This window comes from Lithobates pipiens, unplaced genomic scaffold (genome assembly GCF_037356315.1).
Source record: "Lithobates pipiens isolate NorthernLeopardFrog02 unplaced genomic scaffold, aLitPip1_a1.2 Scaffold_19, whole genome shotgun sequence".
NCBI lineage: Eukaryota > Metazoa > Chordata > Amphibia > Anura > Ranidae > Lithobates > Lithobates pipiens.
Window position 1 is genome coordinate 333138001 of NW_027507764.1, and position 20744 is coordinate 333158744.

A 20744-nucleotide genomic window follows, 5' to 3' on the forward strand; every position below is an offset into this window, starting at 1 on the left:
TTGTCAAATCCTCCCCCTTGCTGTGAGTGACAGGTGATTTACATATCTTGTGCACTAGCCTAAGAGACTTGCATTAATTTTTTAATTCCCTCCTACTCATTTCTTCTGCTGCTCTGCCAGAATTGGATGTTCCACACCTCAGCATAATTAAGCATGCTGAAGTCATGTGGGGACTTTCCTGTCTTTTCACTGGATGTTGGAGAGAACATAGCAGAAGTTCAGCATAAAAAATACACGTGATCGGTTAGCAATCCCACTATTCCAGGAATGTAAATTTTTTTTTATTAAATCGGTGGGTTTAGTTATGCTTTATGATTCACTGTTGTTCAGGGGCTCTAGGCTTCAGAAAATTGCAGCCTCCAGCAAGAAGAAACAAGCCATGCTGGAGGAAATTTACAGCACACAATATTTTTAGTAGCATAACTATTTTTGTAGAATGTATGTTCATTGCTAAAGAACCTTCCTTCTTTCTTTTTTTAATCAAGTTGTTATGTGTAAAGTTCTGCTGTAAGCTCACATCACACGCCAGGATAAGCATGCCCATTTTCTAAAAAAAAAGTGTTCTTTTCAGTCCAATGAAATTTATTGGAAAATTCATTCACATGGCTCAAATAAAGAAACATGTTCTTGAGTTACAGCTTTGGACATTAGAGCATATTGGAACTTAGATGAGAGCTCTGGGCAGATCCTTTATTTATGGTAACTGGTATCAATATATTTTAATGTAAACCTGCTAGTATTAACAGGAGGTCTATAGTTTATTTCCACAAGTGTTGCGTCAAAGTTTAGGCTATGCTTTTTCATGATTTTAGTAAATGTAGGTATGCTATTTTTACCCTTTGTGATCAGTGTTGTAAAGATCTAGATGGCTGAAGTTTTACTAGCCGAGTGGCTGTGCAAGGAATGTGCTGCAACATCTGCCGCTGACTTGTCTAGCTGGCCTGTGCCAAAATCCTCCTGCATTCCAGCTGTCTATGAGAACAGGGAATCCTCCTGTGACATAACAGAGCAAAGAACTTGCAGAACACACTGTTTGGGTCATACATGTTTAATTTTTTCCACTCTGTTGAAGGGAACTAAAAGCTATCATGTTAGTCAGTCTAAAGGAATGGTAACAACCATCTACAATTATTTAATTGATGACCTTTAAAGAAGAACCCCAGCTTTTCTTCCCCAAAACAGATGCATTGTGCATGTAAATGAATCACAGTGTTAGTTTAACTGTATAGAGCAGATTCCTGTACCTGTGATGTTGCTCCTTCTCCTGGCTGAATTTCTAATTTATATGACTTCCTATTTTCGTCCTTTACCAGTCCTGATACTACATGTCCCATCATTCTTTGAGCCTCTGTAGTTTCACCCCCCCCCCCCCCCCCCCACATCTGCTTGCTAAAAGGGCTTGCTTTCTCACACAACCTGCACAGAAAACGCATGGCTGCGCCCTCCATACACGTGTCACTTAGGTTGGGTTCGCACCTGCGAGTTGCATGGCAACCCACAAAGAAAACACGTTTTGCTGTGTTCTCATCTGCGTGTTTTCGAATGCATGATAACCCACAAGAAAACGCACACTTTCCAGTGTGTTTTGAAAAGCATGGCAATGCGCATCACGTTTGCGTACCATTCGCATTTATTTACAAATGCACAGAAACCCGAAATAAAAAAACGCACGCTTGCATTTGCATTACTTTGCAGCAATGTATTTCACGCTTCCATTTTATTTATTTTTATGCATTTTGGATAATGTTACTGCTATGATGCTACAATAAAGTTTTCACTGTGAACTCAATTAGCCAGAGCAGATCAATCTGCACACTAATTGCATTATACAGCGTTAGAGCTTGGGTGAGTTTCCCCTTGCTATCCCATGCTTGTGTTACCATTTTTAGGCTGCGTTCTCATTTACGCGTTTCTGAAGGCAATCAGCACCAAAAAACATGCACTTTGTCGTGCGTTTCAGAAACGCATAGCAAAGCATGCCTGGCAACCCACACAAAAACGTTGCCATGCATTTTGAAAATGCATGGCAATGCTCATCATACTTGTGTTACCATTCGTTTGCGTATGCACGATTCCAAATGCACGGCAACTCGCAAGAAACCGCACGCTTTGGTGAGCATTCCAAAAAACACGTGGCAACGTGCGGCTCACTTGCATTACCATTTATTTGCATCTGCATGTTTGAGCGAAAGGCAACCTCCAATAAAAAAAAAAACCCACACTTTGCCATGCCATTTCAAAAATGCACAGCAATGTGTCATGTCAGTGTTGCCATTTTAGGCTGTGTTCTCATTTACACATTTTTACACATTACACAGCAACCAGCAAAGAAAACACGTACTTTGTCATGCTTTTCAAAAACAAACGGCAACACGCGCAACTTTTGCATTACTATTCGTTCAATCTACGCATGGCAAAATTACAAGAAAACGCACAATGCGCTTCAGTTTACCATTCATTTGCATCTATGCATTAACGAGCGTAGGCCAACCCATAAGAAAATGCACATTATACCATGCTTTCCAAAAACGTGTTTGCGTTGCTAAGCATTCGCATCTGCACTTTTCCAAATGCATACCAACCTACAAGAAAATGTATAAGGTTTAGACTCTTCCTGTAGGTGTGACTAGGCGAGACTGAATGCTAATTAGACATATCCAATACCATACGTTATCAGAGTTGTGAAGGAAGTTGCATCATTTTTCAGACTACAAAGGGGTGTGTTTTTTAAGCTATAGATGCAGCAGGAAGTGGCTGTAGAAGGAACAGATGCAGCAGGATATACAGTGTGTCACATGGTACAGTGCCATAACTAAACCCAGAATATCGGGGGATCTGCAGACATCAGAGCAACATGCTACAGAGGTATGATCTATGCTGGGACTGATCATTCCATTCAGTTTTAGTGATAGAAAAGTTGGAGTTTAGCTTTAAATTATACTAAAGTCGTGTGTGTTTTTTTTTTATTAAACCACCTCAATACAGGGTACTTCAACCCCCAGAGCTTTCTTTTGGTGGTATTTTATCGCCACTGGGTTTTTTTTTTTTTTTGTAAACAAACTAAAGACACATTTTTGGGGAAAAAAAGTTTTACTGATGAGGAGGTGCTAATGTAGAATTGATGGGCACTTACACTCTCTCTCCTCATTGGCTCATTGACTTTAACATCAGCGGGAGCCAATGGTACCACGCTGCCGTCTCAGCCAATGAGGTGGGAGAGTCCGGGGCCGAGACTCCTGCAACAGCGCTGGGTCGAGATAGACTCAGGTAAGTATTAGGGGGGCTGCTGCACACACCATTTTTTTTTTTATCTCTGACTTTACAACCACATTAAGTTTGATCAAAAGAATGTGTAGAAATGCAGATATTTAAATCTATTAATCACATTAAAAATTGTTTATTAAACATTAACCCTCCAAGCTGATCTATTTTACATGTACAGCTATAAAACAATAATACATTCCTTTTTTTAAATGCATCTTTTTCTCACAATCTACCACCACTCGAAAAAAAAGAAACACTCCAGGTATTCCTGCATTGAACAATTTCACAGCATCACGGAAAAAAATGCACTTTTGTAGAACTGCTCTCTGTGGTTCCAGAGCTTTCCCCACAAAACTGGCATACAATTAAAGTGGGCTGGTCTGTCAGACATGTAAACATGTCCATTGACTGCACAGGCACAAGGATTTACATGGTCCTACAATCTGTGCCAGCATCTTGGTACAGGGAGTAGATGCTGACTCTGATGCCTGAATAAGGAAGGTGCATAATTTTAAGCATTAATTAGTATATGATAGATTGCATTTTGGGTATCTGTTTTAAGATATGTAATGAACTTTTTTTCTTTTTAGGGAAATGTACAGGAATACTTGCCAAATCATGAGAGAAATGTTGTAGATGGCAGTATAGGTACTTACAATGGAGTTAATACTACACCTCATATCCTCCAACAAGAAGGTATGTATAGTATTGTCAGTAGAACAGTAAATTGATTTTTTTTTTTTTTTTTTTTTTTTATTACTGTTTTTATTTATTTTGAAAATGTAATTATTATTTTTTTTATATATATTGGGGATTAGTTATCTTCCTTTTGTCCACCATTCAGGATGAGTAGAATCTCCTCAATCATCCATCATCCAAACTATTAAGTGCTTATGCTACTGTGCAATTTCGTTGAGAGTGACTGTTTTTCCTAAAAGCTACCAATTTCGTATAAATAGTGCCACTATGTTCTTTTTATGTTAATACGCTTCTGATAAACAAAGTGGGATCAACTGTCAAACTGTCCGTCCAGTTGATGGCAAGGAAGTGCTTTGTGCCTACTCAGAAGGGTACAGATCAGCTATTGGATCAAAATTGGTTATAGATAAATGTGTTTACTATATGTTGGTGGTGACAGAAAAGGCTATGGTATCCTTTCTGGGGGCATTTTTAAATTTAATCAAATTTAAAAAGTATATGCAAATATTATTCCCATTTGTTGAGGATTCATACACCTGGGTTATACTGCTGCCTACTAGAGGAATTGGACACTAGCAAACAGAATAGTGACCAGTCTGGTTTAAAACCTTTCACTCCCAGCATTCCTCAGTTTTAGTCCCTATGCACACATGGCGTTGGAAAAACCGAGGTGCAAAGCCACTACGAACACCAGTAAAAAGCGGCTTTAAAAATGTGCTTTTAGTAGCTTTTTGCATCAGCGTTAATGCGCATTTAGCCGCATTAGCTTTTAGTAGTGTTTTTCTGCATCTACTCAAAATCAATGGTTCCCTATGAGAGCCGTCTTAAGGGATCCAACATTCAGTCTGTTGATTTGGATAGAAGTTGCATCCAAGTCAGATCATGATGATCCGTCTTATGGTGCGAATTGTGCTCCAAGGATCTTGAAGTGGAACCCCCCAGCCAAAATAAAAAAACAGCGTGTGGCCCCCCAAGATCCATACCTGGCCCTTTGAATATGATATGCCTCTTAAAAGCAAACCCCACCCCAAAATGGGGGGAAAAAAACCCCAAAAAACAGTGTGTGTGCGACAGTCTCTTCCTTAAACAAGAACTTAAAGGGGTTGAAAACCCTCATTATTAAAAAAAAAAAAGTCATACTTCCCTCAACTGTGCAGTTCGTTGTGGTGCCAGTCGTACTCTTCTGGGGTCATTTAGCAGTGCTGGTGGCTCCTCTCTGCATAGAGTGTCCACATTGGAGAAGGCTCAGCACCAAGCCCTCCTTTTGAGGGGACACCCCCGCTCTATTGGGTGGGGGGAAGGCTGCTGCACTTTGCAGACATTTGGAGAACAGTGGTTCAGGACAAGTGGGTCACCTCAACAGTATCCCGTGTTTAGAAGCTGGAATTACGGGGGGGTTCCCCCTCAGAGGTTTCTAAGATCCAGAGTTTTCTTGGATCCTCCAAAGAGAAACGCATTGTTTCAGGCACTAGACAATTTAGTGCATCGGGAGTGATTATACAGGTTCCTGTAACCAAAAGGGAGGCAGGGTTTTATTCTAACCAGTTTACGGTTCAAAAACCAAACGGGGACACAGGAACCATTTTGGAGCTAAGATCCAAAATCATCATCTGTAAATTAAGAAACCATTTCCTAAAATTTGTTGTAGACCTACCTGGGATAAAACCTGTCTGATCTCATCTGAGTGTATCAACTTTTCCATAACGTTATTTAGCCTAGTAGCCAAAACTCTTGCTAATATATTCACATCTGAATTTAATAGTGAAATTGGTCAATAAGACTCTGGTGATGTCTGATCTTTATCTGGTTTAAGCATTACTATAATTCTAGCTTTGATCATTGATCCCAGGAGCTTAAAAGTATCAAATGCCTGATTTAAAGTGGAGGGCCACCCTGAACAAAAAATACATTAAAAATTAGAAAAAAAATCTGAAAGAAAAAACGAAAAAAAAGTTTTTTTAACTTACCAGAAATGCCTGTTGCTAGGCACATCATCCTAATCTGCCTCTTCCTCCTCCGCGGAGATAGTCGGTCTTCTCTCCTCCGTGCGGCGTCTTCTGGGTAATAAACACTTCCCTGGTTAAGAAGTGCATTCAGCCTGTGTGTAACTTGCTGAGCAGATACTGGCAGCATTGCTAGCAACACCCTAAAAGACCCTGTGTCAAAGGGACATAACGAGGGAGTAAGAGACAAACCTGGTGTATACTTACTTGCCATTCAGCATACACACTCAGTGAAGCTGCTCACCTCCTCTACTGCAGGCTCTGCCACATAAGATGAAAGGGGGGATCCCACGCAGTCCGGGGGTCCCGCATAGTCCTCAGGGGCTCTCCTTTCTCCCCTCTCGCCCCTGGCCGCCGCTATGATGGTCCTACGCGCACTCTTTTTTTTTTTTTTTTTTTTTTTTTTTCGGCGGAGGCGCAAGGCGGCTATATTTAAAGCCCAGAACGCCGGAGCCCCTGTAAGCGGTGGGACACAGAGCTGTTGGCAGTAAGCATCTCAGTGGATTTGGATCCAGGCATACCTAAGACACCTACTTGACATTCGGTTGTGCAGACTGAGCTAATGTTAAAATTGTAAAACTAAGGCACAACAGTGATTACCTCTGCTTTGGCAGATTAGGACTATGTCTCCCCCCGTAAGAGGGCTTGAGGGGCAGATAAGAGGCACTAAGAAATCACCGCCTAGATCTAGGGGTTCTGGGCATGCCTGCAGGATACCGCCCCCCCCCCCCCACCGCTTGCCTCTCATTCCCTGATCCGGGCCTTTGTTCAGGGGGCACAGCGCTTGAATCTTCCAGTTAAGCCTCCCGTGACCCCAAAAACTTTGGTTTTTGTCTGCTTTACAGAAACAACCTTTTGAACCGTTGCACCATGCTTCTTTAGTTCTTTTGACAAAGAATTTGGTCTTTCTAGTAGCAATATCCTCAGCTGGGAGGGTATCAGAATTAGCAGCTCTTTCTTGTAAAGAGCCATATTTGATTATTCACAAAGACAGGGTGGTGTTGTGTCCTCACCCAAGATGTGGTCCTACCGTCCTTTTTTCAAGATCCGCGGTCCACGGAGGAGGATTTGTTGCACACACTGGATGTTGTAAGGGCAGTCAAAAATCTATCTGCAGGCAACGGCTCAGATACGAAAGACAGACTGATTGTCTATTTTGCCAGAAGGCCCCAAGAAGGGCCAAGCAGCATCAAAACCCACTATCTCTAGATGGATTTGACAGGTTATTGTTCAGGCTTATGGTGTAAAGAAAATTCCCTCCCCTCAAATTTGGGCATTGCTCTGGGACATCCCACTAAGTAATTATCAAAGGATCTGTGTCCCATGATGTATGAACAAGAAAATAGTTTTTTTTTTTTTTTTAAACTGCTTACCTGTAAAATCTTTTTCTTGGGAATACATCACAGGACACAGTGCTCCTGCCCCTCTTTGGGATTAGACGTGGGGATACCTATGGCTTTGCTACAAAACTGAGGTACTCTCCATGTGGTAGGGGTTATATAGGGGAGGAACTTGTCTTGTAATTAGGGTTGCCAGTGTCCAATCACCTGATGGTGATCTAACCCAATAAGTAATTATCAAAGGCTCTGTGTCCTTTGATGTATTCTCAAGAAAAGGATTTTACAGGTAAGCTGTTTTTAAAAATCCTATTTTAATTATTTTTGTATAATTGTATCTTTCCATATACCGTATATACTCGAGTATAGGCCGACCCGATTTTAAGCCGAGGCCCCCAATTTACCCCCAAAAAACTGGGAAACCTATTGACTCGTGTATAAGCCGAGGGTGAGATATGCCTGTCCATCCCTGTGTGTGTCCGTCCATCCCTGTGTGTCCGTCCATCCCTGTGTGTGTGTCCATCCATCCATCCCTGTGTGTGTGTCCATCCATCCATCCCTGTGTGTGTGTCCATCCATCCATCCCTGTGTGTGTGTGCGTCCATCCATCCATCCATCCCTGTGTGTGTGTGTGTGTGTGTGTGTGTGTGTGTGTGTGTCCATCCATCCATCCATCCCTGTGTGTGTGTGTGTGTGTGTCCATCCATCCCTGTGTGTGTGTGTGTGTGTCCATCCATCCGTGTGTGTGTGTGTGTCCGTGCAGCCTTGTGTGTCCAGCCTACCTGTTCTTGAGCCTCCGTCCGGTCCCGTCCCGAGCCTCCGTGTCGTCCCGTCCCGAGCCTCCGTGTCGTCCCGTCCCGAGCCTCCGTGTCGTCCCATGCCAGGATCGCCGCTCTTCGTCGGCGCCCTGGCGGCCATTCCCCTGTTCAAAAGCCGCGCCTCCGCCTCCGCCTGTGATAGGCGGAACACTCAATTTCCCAGCAGTCAGTGTTCCGCCTATCACGGACATCGGCTCATCCGAGGATGAGCCGATGTCCGTGATAGGCGGAACACTGACTGCTGGGAAATTGAGTGTTCCGCCTATCACAGGCGGAGGCGGAGGCGCGGCTTTTGAAAGGTAGAATGGCCGCTGTCTGTCTGCTCGACACGCTGTTCGGGCAGTCAGACAGCGGTGACTCGAGTATAAGCCGAGGGGGGCACTTTCAGCCTCAAAAAAGAGGCTGAAAATCTCGGCTTATACTCGAGTATATACGGTAGAATGATTTATTGGGGTGGGATTCTGGATGTATTGAAATTCTTTTTGCTGCACCTCTCCTACCAGATGAGTTTCCCACTCTACATTTGATTTTTTTTAAACCGGCTTATAGCTTGTATTAATCCTCTTAAAGCCTTCATGGTATTCTATACCACCTGAGGTGGCAGTTTCGGTGGTGTTTGAAAAAAAAGTCAACCAGAGACTGGCTGATAGAACAGTCCTGCGGCAGCACCTGCAGCAACAGGGCATTCACCTGCCAATCTGATTTATTACGAGGTTGAATCTTTTTTTTTGTTTTGTTTTTTAAGGACAGCAAAATCCGTGAATGATTTGAGATATTCCTTACTAGATAATGCGCATCCGAAACAAATGGGAGCATTCAATCCGTACCCAGGACTAAATCGATCCTGGATAGTGATCCATGAGTAGAGGAACAACATGAATAGGCGTGAATATTGGGGTTAAAGAGGAAGTAAACCCTTTAGGGTTTACTTCCTCTTTGTTCCCCTGCAAAGGCAAAGCATAATGGGCTACTATGCGTCGCATAGTAGCCCATTATGTGTCGCTTACCTGAGACGGGAACCTGCGATGTCCCTGATTTCCTTTCTGGCTGGAAGCATCCATCTTCCTTCTGGGGTCGCAGAATTTGGCTCTGTGACTGGCCGGAGTCGCGTGACGTCACTCCCGTGCGTGCATATAGTCATGGCATGTCCTTTAATGAAAACTGCACGCCATGGCCCTTCTAAAGTGTGCATGCGCCGAATACATCATAAAGTGCAAAAAAGAGCTGCGCTAACCACTGACATCACTCAAATATTAGTGATTTTAAAGTGCCAAATATCTAAGTGAATAAAAAATCAATAACCTCACTCAAAATGCCAATAAAGTGCCCATAAGGTATGTGAATACATAAGTAAGAAATAATCAATGGTGATGAGATTAATTCAATTAAATATATACATAAAACAAATCCTGGGAATCCTGCCGTATACTCTGTTTATATGGATTAACCCTTGGGAGCCTGAACACCCTTTCCTATCTGAATACAAGTGTGGGTTTCTACTGTGGATTATCTAGTCAAGTTGTAGAGCTTTTCTGTGGCAACATTAACATCCTTGGCTGTGGTTAAAGCCCAATACGCAGTGTGACCCCCCTATAATAAGGGACCACCTAGTTCCAGTGTGTTTATACGTGGTGGAGGTGGTTCACAAACGTCTTTTGTGTGGAAATTTCATTGTCGCACTGGTGGTAAGAAACTCACTGGATATTTATGGATTAATATTAGTATTATTATTTTCGAATTATTTATATGTGGATATTATTTATGTGGTTATTATTTTCATTCCACTTTATTATTGATATTATTATGTATTAGGTATTTTTATTGTATATCAACTAGTTATCGATATCTAATATGACCAGCTTTAGTATTATTCATATTCATTGGTTTTTATGTATATATTTAATTGAATTAATCATATCAACGTTGATTATTTCTTACTTATTTATTCACATACTCTTTGGGCACTTTATTATCACTGTTTGCACTTTATTGGAATTTTGAGTGATGTTGTTGTTTTTTTTTTTTTTTTTTTTTTTTTTTTTTTTTTTTTCCAGGCACTTTAAAATCACTAATATTTGAGTGCTGTCATTGGTTAGCGCAGCACTTTTTTTGCTTTAGACCCCTTTCACACCACACTGCCTATTGCGTCGGCGGTAAAACGCCGCTATTTTTGCTGGGGCAGCACTGTAATACCGCGGTAAAACGCCGCTATTTTTGTTGGGGCAGCACTGCGGCGTATTGCCGGCAGTTTTAACCCTTTCGCGGCCGCTAGCGGGGGGTAAAAGCGCCCCGCTAGTGGCCGAAATGCGCCGCAAATAAAAATGGCGTTTTACCGCCGGACTTGCGGCGCATTTCGGCCGCTAGCGGAGCGCTTTTACCCCCGCTAGCGCCCGCGAAAGCGTTAAAACCGCCGGCAATATGCCGCAATAGCGGCGTTTCGCCGGCGGTATTACAGTGCTGCCCCATTGATTTCAATGGGGAGCAGCAGTGGAGGAGCGGTAAACACGCCGCTCCTTCACCGCTCCAAAGAAGCTGCTGGCAGGACTTTTTTCTGACGTCCTGCCAGCGCACCGCTGAGGGCTTTCACACTACACACAATGGTGCAGCTTCTTTAGGGCGGATTGCAGGCGCTATTTCTAACGCTATAGCGCCTGCAAAATGCCCTGGTGTGAAAGGGGTGTTATATTTTTGTGGGTGTTGTATAACATTTCGAGCCACAGCTTGTCATTCTTAAGAGCGCGGTATTTTTTCTTTAATACATCATAAAGTGCGCATGCGCAAAAGCAGGGCTCGACAAAACCCAGGAGCCAGGTCGCATTTGCGACTAGAATTAGCGACCTGGCGCCTGGGGCAGCACAGCTGGGGGGTATCCTGTCTCTGTTGACCCCCCCAGCGTGATCGCGTCGGGCCGCTCCGCCGGCGGCCGGTAATTGAGGCCGCGGCTTTAAGGCCTTCTGCGGTTCTATGATTCCTTCTGGAATCTGGCGCCCTCTTGTGGTGGCCGTTGGTATGACAACCAGCAATGCTAATGGAGCTTCCTCTGCCTGTTTTTTTTTATTGCCTGCCTATCTCCTTCATTTATTTAGAACCCCTAAACATTATATATATTTTTTATTCTAACACCCTAGAGAATAAAATGGTGGTCGTTGCAATACTGTCTGTCACACCGTATTTGCGCAGCGGACTTACAAGCGCACTTTTTTGGGGAAAAATAATTTATTTAATAAAAAAATAAGACAACAGTAAAGTTAGCCCAATTTTTTTTTATATTGTGAAAGATCATGTTACCAGAGTAAATTGATACCCAACATGTCACCCTTCAAAATTGCACCCGCTCATGGAATGGCGACAAACTTTTACCCTTTAAAATCTCCATAGGTGACATTTACAAAATTTTACAGGTTGCACGTTTTGAGTTACAGATAAGGTTTAGGGCTAGAATTATTGCTCTCGCTCTACCGATCACGGCGATATCTCACATGTGTGGTTTGAACATCGCTTTCATAAGCGGGCGGGACAGGGCGCGTTTAAAGTTTATTTTTATTTTCTTACTTTTACTTTTATTTTTTTCACTGTTCTTTTAAAAAAAATATTTGTGTCACTTTTATTCCTATTACAAGGAATGTAAAAATCCCTGGTAATAGAAAAAAGCATGACAGGTCCTCTTAAATAGGAGATCTGGGGTCAGAGAGACCTCAGATCTCATATTTACACTAAAATGCAATTTAAAAAAAAATAGTCATTTGAAAAAAATAAATAAAATATCCCTCTAAGAGCTATGGGCAATGACTTGGAGACAGGTAGGGGGGCTGCGCTATCTTCCCCTCACTCGTCTCCATGTCAGGCCAGGGACGGGTCCGGATCGCCGTTACCGACCTGGCTCCTAACTTTTTTAGCTGGCTCCTAGATTCCAAGCAAATTTGTCAAGCCCTGCGCAAAAGGAATCCTCGTACTGGGAATTGTAAATGTCTCCTAAACCATGTAGGTTTAGGAGATATTTACAGCACCTACAGGTAAGCCTTAATCTAGGCTTACCTGTAGGTGAAAGTGTGTTGTAAGGGTTTACAACCACTTTAAATACCCTCCATATATCAAGTAAACCCAGTTCTTGTAAAGGTCTAGCAAAAGGAGTTTCTACCCATGGGCCTACTGGGTAACAATCCATACCTGGATTGCAGACATTATTAAAATCCACCATTGGTAATAATGGTATGCCCGTGTGCTCCACCCTGAAAAAAAAAATACATCCAAATGCAACAAAAAAATAAAATAAATGTTTTACTCGCCAGAAATGCCTGTTGCTAGGCCGATCGTCCTAATCTGCCACTTCCAATTCCACTGTGATCTTCAGTCTTCTCCTCACGTTTATTTCTGGGAAATTTGGGCGCGGTGTCTTCTGGGACCTGTGTGTTTCACAGAAGACAGCCGCCCATACAGAAACTTGCGCATACATAGTAGGATATGGGCAAGGCTCCGCTGCTTGTTTCCCTTAGTGAGGATGGTGGAGGGACAGATCGGCCGACATCGTGGTCGCCCTGGACAGGTAAGTGTCCTTATTAAAAGTCAGCAGCTACAGTGTTTGTAGCTGACTTTAAAAAAAAATTTTTTACGGCTGAAACACCGCCTTAAGGTTGAAAAAATAGCTCTCCTTTTTTACTTGTTTCTTCAATACTCTCACGTTCCACGACATTATTTCAGCAGTAATTTTTTAGTACCAGCAAAATTAGAGACCTCACTACCATAAGAATGAATATTATCCGTATTCCAAATAAACGTATCAATCATATACAACCTCAATTTGATAGCACTTGTGTATAGGGTAAAAAACAAAAACAAAAAATGAACAGTTAGCACACCAAAGAAAAAATAAAATCTTTTTCCCCTAGGAAAACACAAGGGAGAGAAAAAAATCCAGACTGCAAAAACAAAAAACCCAATCCGTCATCCCACTCCACTCAACAAAAGTTGTATGAGAAGAGTAGAATGGTGGAAAACAAAACTGAAAAAAAATAGTAAAGGACACCCTCCTAATTGCCTTTATCCGATCATAAAGAAAACATTCTAAATCTCATACTTGTAAATAGAGATGGCCTTGCGGTTCGCCCAGCGGTCGGTTCGCGGCAAATTTTGCTTGTTCGTGATTCGCCAAACCCGGCGGACATATGCGTTTACATTGTGAAGAACTTTGACCCATGACACATCCATCATGGGGTATAGAACAGCCAATTGAGACATTTCAACACATAGACAATTGGACATACCCCAAACTTTATAAATAGACCTGATCTGGCGGACATTTTACATTCTGTCTTTTGTCAGTGTAGGGAAAGGACGCTGTGTGGAGCAGGGACAGTCAGTTTAATCACTAAGCAAAAACTCTGTATAGCCGCACACTGGAAAAAGACTTTAAATCCCATCTTTAATTGAAACAACATGGGTCACATCAAAACAAAATAAAAAAATCCACAGCAAAAGGAATAACGGGGTACAGGAAAAGGCTAACGCGTTTCGCACCGTAATCAGTGCTTACTCATAGCTAACCATCTTTCAAGCAAGTACACCACCTGCAGCATCTTTTACATAATTTCCATTTTCACTAAGAGTTAAATTTTGGTTAGATTTTTGGTTAAAAATTTTTTTTTTTTTTTTTTTTTTTTTTTTTTGCTTTCTTTCAAGTTTTCTTGAGTATTTTCGCTGCTTGGCAGCACATGCTAGGATCTAATTGCAAGTGCGATTCAGCTGTATGGAATTGCCTTCAATCTTTCAATTATGTGATATGCCTTGTCTCTTTTTATGTTTTATGCTATATATTTGATATTTGCTTGAAAGATGGTGTCAGTGCTCTCTATCTTGGTGCTGGTGTCAGTGCTCTCTATCTCGGTGCTGGTGTCAGTGCTCTCTATCTCGGTGCTGGTGTCAGTGCTCTCTATCTCGGTGCTGGTGTCAGTGCTCTCTATCTCGGTGCTGGTGTCAGTGCTCTCTATCTCGGTGCTGGTGTCAGTGCTCTCTATCTCGGTGCTGGTGTCAGTGCTCTCTATCTCGGTGCTGGTGTCAGTGCTCTCTATCTCGGTGCTGGTGTCAGTGCTCTCTATCTCGGTGCTGGTGTCAGTGCTCTCTATCTCGGTGCTGGTGTCAGTGCTCTCTATCTCGGTGCTGGTGTCAGTGCTCTCTATCTCGGTGCTGGTGTCAGTGCTCTCTATCTCGGTGCTGGTGTCAGTGCTCTCTATCTCGGTGCTGGTGTCAGTGCTCTCTATCTCGGTGCTGGTGTCAGTGCTCTCTATCTCGGTGCTGGTGTCAGTGCTCCCTATCTCGGTGCTGGTGTCAGTGCTCTCTATCTCGGTGCTGGTGTCAGTGCCCAGTCGCTATCATGGTGCTGGTGTCAGTGCTCAGTCGCTATCACGGTGCTGGTTTCAGACCGTGAGGGAGATGGCAGTGGAGAAGCCTATCAGCAGGCAGTGCCAGCACCATGGCTGAGGATCAGCACTGGACTGGCACCTCCAGACCACCGCAGTGGAGCCCTGCATAGGTGGGGGTAAGGGCCGGGCAGAGGGAGGGGCTCAAGCACAGGATGGCACACTGGGACACTGGCACAGGACTGCACTGCCCTGACTGTGGCACTGATCATCTCCTGCACCCCCTTCGTAGCCTGACCTTGCCTCTCCTCCATGGCCTTCATGCGCTCCTGAATTGTCAAAATTTCACAGATAAAAAAAGAATGCTTGTCGTTGTCGATCCCAGATTCACTTAATACTTTTGTTATGTCAGTGTCCATGTTGTGGGACTATGTGTGCACAGCTAGTAAGTATGTTGTGGCTGAAAATATGACCTCGAGGTTTTTAAGGTTTGCCTGCCATTAAAGTCAATGGGGCCAATCTTTTTTTGACCTTGCGGTTTGAGAACTTTTGGTCACGTTCGCGAAATGTCCCGTCGGAAGTTCGTCTATCACTACTTATAAAGCATCATATTTAACTGGTGTCTTCTTATGATGAGAAGACAAGTGTTGCTCATTCTTATCTAGCCAAATAGCCGTCTTAGGCTGCTTTCACACTGGGGCGGTATTCAGGCGTTACAGCGCTAAAAATAGCGCCTGTGTAACGCCTGAAAAAAACCGGCCCCTTTAACTCCAGTGTGAAAGCCGCTGCTAAAAATAGCGGCACTTTACCGCCGACGCCGCTCCCGCTGCAGTGTGAAAGCAGCCTTAGGATAACTGATTTTTTTTTTTTTTTTTTTTGAATCGGTCCTATGTAACTTTGAGCTCTTATTTTTTTTATTTATTGCTTATCCCTGTGGTTAGGTCTTCTGCCTTTTTGTTTTCTCTGAGCATGAGTGCTGCTGCTGAGTATAACGTGGTCCGTGAGATCTGTGATATTTATATGTTTATGGTCAGCCCTGTCGGAGGTCTCTGGGCTTTTTTTTTTTTTTTAATTGTCCTTCCCTAGTCTGGTAAGTTCTTGCTGTCATGGAAGACAGTTTGGAAAACCAGACTTAGACTTACCAGTAACTCTTATAAATTCAGTAGAAGTACTTCCTTTTTAAACAAATTTTGGTGATGCATTTTACTGTTCCTGTTGGAGGAGATCCCCATGGTTTTAAGATTCAGGAGGGAGATTGGCATGTGACTGCAGTGCACAAATATGGACAAGCTGGGCCCAACTAGTTGTGTAGTACATCTTATGGTGATGTGAAGAATGGTATTCGCGAAATATGAGTCTGATATATTATTTGAAGGCTATAAAAGCAGTTCTGAGGCTGTTAGGGCCATATCCAAATCTGTTACCAAATTAAAGTCTAATACAGGGATGGCCAACCTTTTTTGAAGAGCGAAGGCCACTTAAACAACTTGGTAACCGGTCATGGGCCACATTGACCAGAGCAGGTGGATGACTGTTCCGTGTCCACCCTGCAAATGCAAAGCAAACACAGCCTTCTCTACTCTATGGGCCCTCCAATCCACCCCGATGGAAGGGGACGGATCCCCTTCTGTGCTTTTTTTTTTGTAGCAGATTGGATTGGAGGTAGGTGGGTGTAAATGGACAGAAGTCAGTTTACATCTGCTGCTCCATGGGTCAGACTGATCATGTGAAAGGGGCTTAAGGCTGCTTTCACATTGTGCTGCAGTTTACCCACACTGTGGGTGCAGTGCACCTGTGGCTTTCCTGTGGGTAAGCTGCACTTTGCACCACACCTTCAGGATATAATAGATTTCTATGGCACTTTCTGAAACTGCACCAAACCCGCAGATAAAAACAGAAGTCTATGGCTAAGTGCAGGTAACGTCCAGGTGCACCGCACTGCACCTGTGGATCAGTTTGAAAGCAGCCCAGTAACCACTGCAGAACAGATATGCCCATATATACACACTGATTTTAGTACTAAACTTGCCTTTAATAACAGTCTTCCATTCAGGTATCTCCGGCTGTTGCTGTCCCATGCAGAATGCATTTAGTATCACTCTGTCTATGACAGGAGTCAGTGCTATACGGGAAGCATCAGCTTATGCAGCTCTGCTCTGCAGTCACTTGCTTCCTCTACCACTGGTTTCATTCAAAACACTGATGCTCTGGGATGGTGGGTCAGCAACCCGCTATCTGGGCTTGCCAATCCGCCATCCCGGAGCAGCAGGTCACGGGCCACATCAAAGGGCTATGCAGGCCACTGATTGCGCAACACTGGTCTAATAGCTGTAACTTTCAAAACATCGCTGAAATATGGAAAAATGTAATATGGGATTTGCAGAATGCACTAAATTTTTTTTTTTTCGTTTTGCATATACAGCAGTGCACATCGAGAACATCAGTTTTAAATATGTGCAGCGAAGGAGAGCTGAAAAGAATTCGGAATACACTTTTGAGGTGGGTGTATAGTTTTACACATAATAAATTTTTTATTTTTTTTATTTTATGCTTAAATGATTTGTCTCATCTCTGTAAATTATACTTTCTGCTGGAGAGTTTTATTTTTTTTTTTAAACATACTTCCTGGCTAGATCACTAGATGAAAGTAGAGGAAAGCAAGCCTAATGCAGGGAATTCAGTTATACAGGATTAGAGGCCGACTGATATGGGTTTTTCTCTGGCCAATGCCGATACTTAGAAATCGCGGCGGCCGATATATGATGCCGATTTTTTTTTTTTTTTAATTTTGTCCCGACATGTTAGGCCGATTTTTTTTATTTCAGGGGGGAGGGGGGGGGGGTGCAGGTACCTGTACAGTACAGGTATCTGCACCCACTTCCGGTGTAGATTCTGCAGAAGGTACGCCCCTTTCCGCAGAATCTACGCCCCTTTCCGAAGGTCCCCCGCTGCCTGCTGGGAAACACACGGATCCCAGAGACAGCGGAGACCATCCTTATTGCACAGCGCGACTCGCACATGCGCAGTAGGGAACCGGGAAATGAAGCCGAAAAGGCTCCACTTCCTGATTCCCATACCCAAGATGGCGGCGGCAGCACCCGAGAGACGATCGAGAGATCGGCTTCGGGCGCGCTGGGCGGGTAAGTGTCATTATTTTAAAAGTCAGCAGCTGCAGTATTTGTAGCTGCTGGCTTTAAAAAAAATAAAAACCGGCGGACTCCCGCTTTAAATGGTTAAACTGAGATCTCTAGACAGGGAGTTCAGTCTATTGAAGAAGAAACATTGTATCTCTTTGATCTTTTTTTTGCAGACTGCCCAGAGAGGAGGAAAGTTGCTCCACTGATTAAGTTCAGCTAACTTGCATTGACTTCTATTACAGAAGTCTCTTTCAAGTCATGTTGAACATATAATCGGCTTTTTTATCAGCACAATCGTCCGATGCCGATTAATTAAATGACAAATATCGGCCGATATATCGGTCAACCTCTACACAGGATACATTTAGGTATGCACAAGGATTCTACTACCGGAAGGATACTTAATGGTACTGATGGAGGAGAACCCAGCTTGCCTACACAACTAAGGGGAGGGCCCTTGAAAGGGCAGAGTCTAATGCCCGGTACACACCATCAGAAAATCGTACGAAAAATACAGATTTCAGAGTGATCGTACGATAAAGCTTTCGAGAGCCAATCAGGGCAGTCACATCCGATTATTATTTGACCAACATGCAGGATTTTTTTTCCAGTCTGTCGTACGCAAATTTTCATTATTTTAGTAAACCCATCAGATTTGATCTGAGATTAGCATGCAAAAAAACGGACGATCATTCGTCCGATAATCTCATCATGTGTATCGGGCATAAGGAACTGCCTTATCTTCTCCAGAGCTCCTGAAGGTGGCGCTATGTTTAGTTTCCAACGATTCCCAGATTGCAGATTTATTCACCTTAGCTGGCAGCTACTGGGAACTAAAGGCTGATAAACAGGTAAGAGTCCCTTAAGCCTCATACACATGATAGGACTTTGTGCAAACTTTCCCTTGGATTTTTGTACAAAGGGCGTCTGCCCTGAACTTGTATTGCATACACACAGCAGGACTTTTTCAGCCAACTTTCACCAAATCATGTGGTTTTTCTGCTCTTTACCACCACCTTTGGTCAACTTCTTCTGTATTGTTGTCTGATCTTTTGCATTGGTTCTGAGCATGCCTGTTTGTACTTTGTACAAAAGTCCTATGGTTTTCTGTACACACGATCAGACTTTGCTCCATCGGACTTTTGTTGCCAGAAAGTTTGTCCGTTTGCACAGCCAACAAAAGTCAGATGAAAACCAAAAAAGTTTGTCCGATGGAGCGTACACTTGGTCAGATGTTGCTCCAAAACAGCTAATTTGCATGTTTGTTGTCAAAAAGTCTGATCGTGTGTATGGGCCTTTACAGAAACACGGGGAGTCTCGGAAAGTAGGACACTAGGACCCTTGAAAAGTCAAGAAAGGAAGCACTAGAGGGGAGGTCACTCATAATCCTCTTGGAAAGTCAGGAATACTAGGAAGAATCGGGGCATTCTGAATTTCTGAGAAGACTCCAAGTCACTGGGGGACCTGGCACTAGGAACACTAGTACTTATTGCTTAAGCAATGCCTGCAGGAATTATCCAATTTAAATAGAGTGGGAGATTTGATTTAAAAAAAAAAAATACATTTTTTTTTTAAATAGAGGGAGACGGTCTGGCTGGGTGTCTAGCAAATTGAATCAACAGCAGGTGGTTAATCACTCTTGAATATGGGCCTTTATAGGTAACAGTCACCAGCAGAACTTTGCAAGTTGAAGCCATGGAACCACATGTGCCATCATAAGTGCTGTTCTTTAGGAATGGAGGAGACGGATAACCAGCAAAACTGCTTTGTGCAAATAAATGCTCAGCGGTCCTGAACAAAAAAATGTTTATAGCATGTTAGATTAGATGACAAAAGTTATAAGGCATAGAACTGACAAACTTCCAGAATGGAAACACATCTGGTTCCGAATTGGTTAAGCATATCTGTTTTCATTTTATTTTAGGTGACCTGGTCCGATAACTCCAAAACGTCAGTAACCAAGTCATATCGTGAGTTGGTGGAATTCCTGTTAACGGTATTGCCCATTTTCTGATATTATAATATTATAAAAATAATTAACCATATGTACTTAACCATATGCAAAAATTATGAACAGTTGGTCTGGCCAATAATTTAGGGAAAGAAATGCACAAGCTTCCATTGCTCACATCCTCCTAAAACTAATTGCTTGGTTGTTACTAAACAATTCAGTTTTGAAGCTAAGGACTCAATGCTATAAGGATTTATCCTGTTGGGATTGAAGTGTTGAGTGTTATGATTGAATGTAGTTGTGTTGCCCAAAGTATACTGTAAAATGTATCTTAACCGCTTCCCGACCAGCCGCCACTGTTTTACTGCGGCAGAATGGAACAGGTGGGCGAAGCAAAGTTACCTTACGCCGGCCACGGCGATGTGATTAGTTTTAGAACCGATCAGTCCCCAGGCCAGTGATTTCTGGCCTAGACCTGTTGATCGGTTCCTGGACTCAACATGCTTCTCAACATGCTTCTCAGCAAATAGCTTGAAGTATCTTCTTTCCAAAATTGAGTCATTGGGGGGGGGGGGGTGTGCTATCTTTTGATTTCATGGCCTCTGAAACTGTGATGGGTAATAAGGAAGTGAAATCACAATTTTATGCCCTTAGAAAGCTTGAAGGCAGTGATTGGTTTTCGGGGTCCTGTACATGGCTAGGCTCCCAGCAGAATGTATTTTGGGGTGTAATTTCACATATACCCATGGCATGTTTGAGCAATATTTCATTTAGTGACAACTTTACGAACAAAACAAAAAAAAAGTTTGTCGTTTTCCCGCAACTTGTGGCAAAATGTAAAATATTCCATAGACTCAATGTGCCTCTCAGCAAATAGCATGGGGTGTCTACTTTCCAAAATGGGGTCATTTGGGGGGTTTTGTGCTGTCTTGGCATTTTATGGCCTTCGAAACTGTGATGGGTAGTAAGGGGTGAAATTAATAATTTACGCCCTCGGAAATCCTGAAGGCGGTGCTTGGTTTTTGAAAGCCTGTACCGCGTCTAGGCTCCCAAAAAGTCTCACATGTGGTATCCTCATACTCGGGAGAAACAGCAGAATGTGTTTTTTGGGCTGTAATTCCACATATAACCATGGCATGTGTGAGAAATATATCATTTATTGACAACTTTGTAATTTTATTT

General features: G+C 42.9%; 1 protein-coding gene across 5 annotated transcripts in view; it reads left to right on the plus strand.

Moving 5' to 3' along the window:
- ZCCHC2 (zinc finger CCHC-type containing 2) overlaps positions 1–20744 on the plus strand; it is a 111850-nt gene that overhangs the window by 31897 nt on the left and 59209 nt on the right. For all 5 annotated transcript variants that reach the window (XM_077492060.1, XM_077492062.1, XM_077492063.1 and 2 more), the window contains exons 2-4: positions 3855–3960; positions 16897–16973; positions 19536–19607. In XM_077492060.1, coding sequence (XP_077348186.1) covers positions 3855–3960; positions 16897–16973; positions 19536–19607 — 255 coding nt within the window. The remainder of the gene's footprint in view (positions 1–3854; positions 3961–16896; positions 16974–19535; positions 19608–20744) is intronic.